Source organism: Sinocyclocheilus rhinocerous, unplaced genomic scaffold (assembly GCF_001515625.1).
Source record: "Sinocyclocheilus rhinocerous isolate Xijiao unplaced genomic scaffold, SAMN03320098_v1.1 scaffold742, whole genome shotgun sequence".
NCBI lineage: Eukaryota > Metazoa > Chordata > Actinopteri > Cypriniformes > Cyprinidae > Sinocyclocheilus > Sinocyclocheilus rhinocerous.
The window spans coordinates 1,769,403-1,771,932 of record NW_015641116.1 but is presented as its reverse complement, the minus strand read 5'-3'; the positions used below and the strand labels follow the sequence as shown (position 1 = coordinate 1,771,932).

General features: G+C 39.0%; 1 protein-coding gene across 1 annotated transcript; it reads right to left on the bottom strand.

Moving 5' to 3' along the window:
• Nucleotides 1-595: 595 nt before the first annotated feature.
• Nucleotides 596-2,323, bottom strand: LOC107754663 (transcription factor HES-2-like). Its single transcript, XM_016571204.1, has 4 exons — nucleotides 2,261-2,323; nucleotides 1,467-1,562; nucleotides 1,224-1,296; nucleotides 596-1,056 (listed from the first exon to the last, which is right to left on the bottom strand). The coding sequence occupies exons 1-4, from the start codon at nucleotides 2,321-2,323 to the stop codon at nucleotides 596-598; spliced, it is 693 nt and encodes a 230-aa protein (XP_016426690.1).
• Between the last annotated feature and the right edge of the window lie 207 nt (nucleotides 2,324-2,530).

Below are 2,530 nucleotides of genomic sequence, written 5' to 3'. Positions count from 1 at the left end.
ACAGCAAATTAAGTTTCTACAATATTTAGTGGTAGCTTATCAGTGGTGACTGTCAGTTATTATAATCCGTAATTATGTCCCCACTGGATGCAACAAATGTCTCGTTTATAATGGGTTTTAATGTTTTAGTCTCGTCGCTCCGGCTGGACAGGGCATCACCGTATGGTAAGGTGCGCAATATTTCCGTCACACGCTTGAGGTATTCGGCCAATCACAACGCACTGGATAGCTGGCCAATCAGAGCACACCTCGCTTTTCAGACCGATGAGCTTTGTAAAAATCGACGCGTTTCAGAAAGGCGGGACATAGAGGAGAAACAATAATGTGCAGTATGTGGAAAATAATGTGTTTTTTTAACCTTAAACCGCATAAACATTTCATTACACCAAATAATGTTATTTTTAGCAACATCATATGACCCCTTTAAATGATACCACACAACCCCATGGGACTTCGTAACCCAATATGATGCACCCCTTTGAGTGGAAAGCACTCCAACCTCCCAAGAGATCAAATGTAATGGAAACTATTAGGTAGAATAGGGCAGGCAAGCAAGGGCAAGGGGAGGGCAAATGGGGGGCTGGGCTGGATTCATTCACCAGGGTCTCCACATGGAGGGATCAGCTTCTGGAAAGAAAGGGGAAAGGGCTGATTGTGCTGGAGACTGAGGAGAAGGAGACCTGGGGGGAGAGGACTGTTCGTGTGGTCTCTCTCTAATCAGTGGGACTCTGGGAGAGTGAGGAGGGCTGGAGGGTGGGGAAGGAGTTGAAGGGGTGTGCAGGTGGAGAGGGTGGGGATGTAAAGAGGGCAGGTTTACAAGGGATTGGGTCGGGGTTCGAGGAAGAGGGCTGGGAGTGCCAACAGAACTCGTGCTGCCGGCTTCGGTGCTGATATGGGGAAGAGATTTCAGCAAGTGGTTTAGCAGACGAGCACCCAGAGTCTTGTCCATCCCAGGGCAGCTCAGGAGCAGGTTGTGCACCTCATGCATGCACTGAATATAGCCGCTACTGTATCTTTGTCGAGACTCAAACCCAGTGCCTGGACTGAGGCTACCACCTGAAAATAAAATATAATTTATACATATAGAACCATGGGAGTGTTTGACCCCATTTAAACCATCATAAATGTACCCTTAAAGATTAGGGTTTGTTTGTATGTTTGAAATAATATTAACCTTAAATATCTGTGGAAAAAAAGGTAAGATATGGTTTTAACAGTCTAACCTGAACCTCTTTGAAGGTTCTCCATGTGCTGAACTGTTATCTCGAGAACATCTGCCTTCTCTAATTTAGATTGCTGTGGGAAAAGTTAGAGAAAAAATGCAATATAAAATTATTTTTTTAATTATTTATTTTAATAGAAAATAAAATAATTAAAATCCATGTACTGTATTACTTGAATTATATTTGTGCAACAAGATATATAAAGAGTGTGTCTATATTTTATTGTTTATATGGGTCACTTACATCCAAATTGTAGGCATCCACCATAATACCCTTTAGTTGCTCAAGGCTTGAATTTATCCTCTCTCTGCGTCTCTTCTCTATCAAGGGTTTCCACAGCTAAAATGATGAACAAGCAAGTTTTAGGGTGTATGACATATTCATTAGACATCCTTAAGGGATTCATTAAGTACAAATTTGACAATACAAGACTTACAACACATGTGCCAGTTCTGTAAGGTGTATGTTGTGAAATATTAATTGGACATCCCAAATAAGTAAATTGCATGTGAGTATTCAACATAAACTACTGTAATGCCTTTACTAAAGTTACTTAGAGTGTCAAGTTATTTTAATTATTTTATTATTTGATTCAATATTCAATCACTGACAAACTCACAACAGTATACATGACATATATCAACAGATTTGAGCACTGGATGAGGAAAAAACATGCTAATTGCAATCTCCTTTCACTCATTTTGTATATAAAAATCTAAAACTAAGATACTAGATATAGGCCTACTCTGGAAACAATATTGAGATTAGCAAAACAAATAAATAGTTTTATGTAACAGAGCTATTTCTGAAATTTAGCTAAGTTTTTGTTTAGATATTTTCAATATAAGTTACTCACACAAACAGCAGTCTGGAACACGTTTATATACATTTTAAAGCTGCTCTGAATGATTTACCATTTCATCCTATGCTCATTTATTTTTATCGCTTTCTACATATATCCCTCATTGAACAAATAAATAAATATTTTGCCATCGTTGCATACATGAAAACAACACAAAATGATAGAATGTCACTACCTTTCGCTTTTCTTTTGCGCTGAAATTCTTCTCCGGACCGCTGCCGATATTAGAGGCTGTCATTTTTCTGCAGATCTAGGTAGTTTAGAAACCTTTTCACTTTCCCACGATTATTTATGAAAGTTGTGGCGTAGTCTTGATAAAACTAGAAACTAAACAGTCTCACTTAACCTAGTTTAACAAGTACTCCCCCTCAAACCTCCACCCACCGAAATTACCATGACAATGCATGGGTGCTTTTTGTTGCACAATTTCCCACAGTCTCGGGTT

What these genes read in the sequence shown, in the direction of transcription:
- LOC107754663 (XM_016571204.1), bottom strand. Translation starts at nt 2,323, where the DNA reads ATGACAGCCTCTAATATCGGCAGCGGTCCGGAGAAGAATTTCAGCGCA. An exon ending in GCGCAAAAGAAAAGCGAAAG is followed by an intron (nt 1,563 to 2,260) that starts GTAGTGACATTC and finishes TCATCATTTTAG; the next exon opens with CTGTGGAAACCCTTGATAGA. An exon ending in GAACCTTCAAAGAGGTTCAG is followed by an intron (nt 1,057 to 1,223) that starts GTTAGACTGTTA and finishes TTTTATTTTCAG; the next exon opens with GTGGTAGCCTCAGTCCAGGC.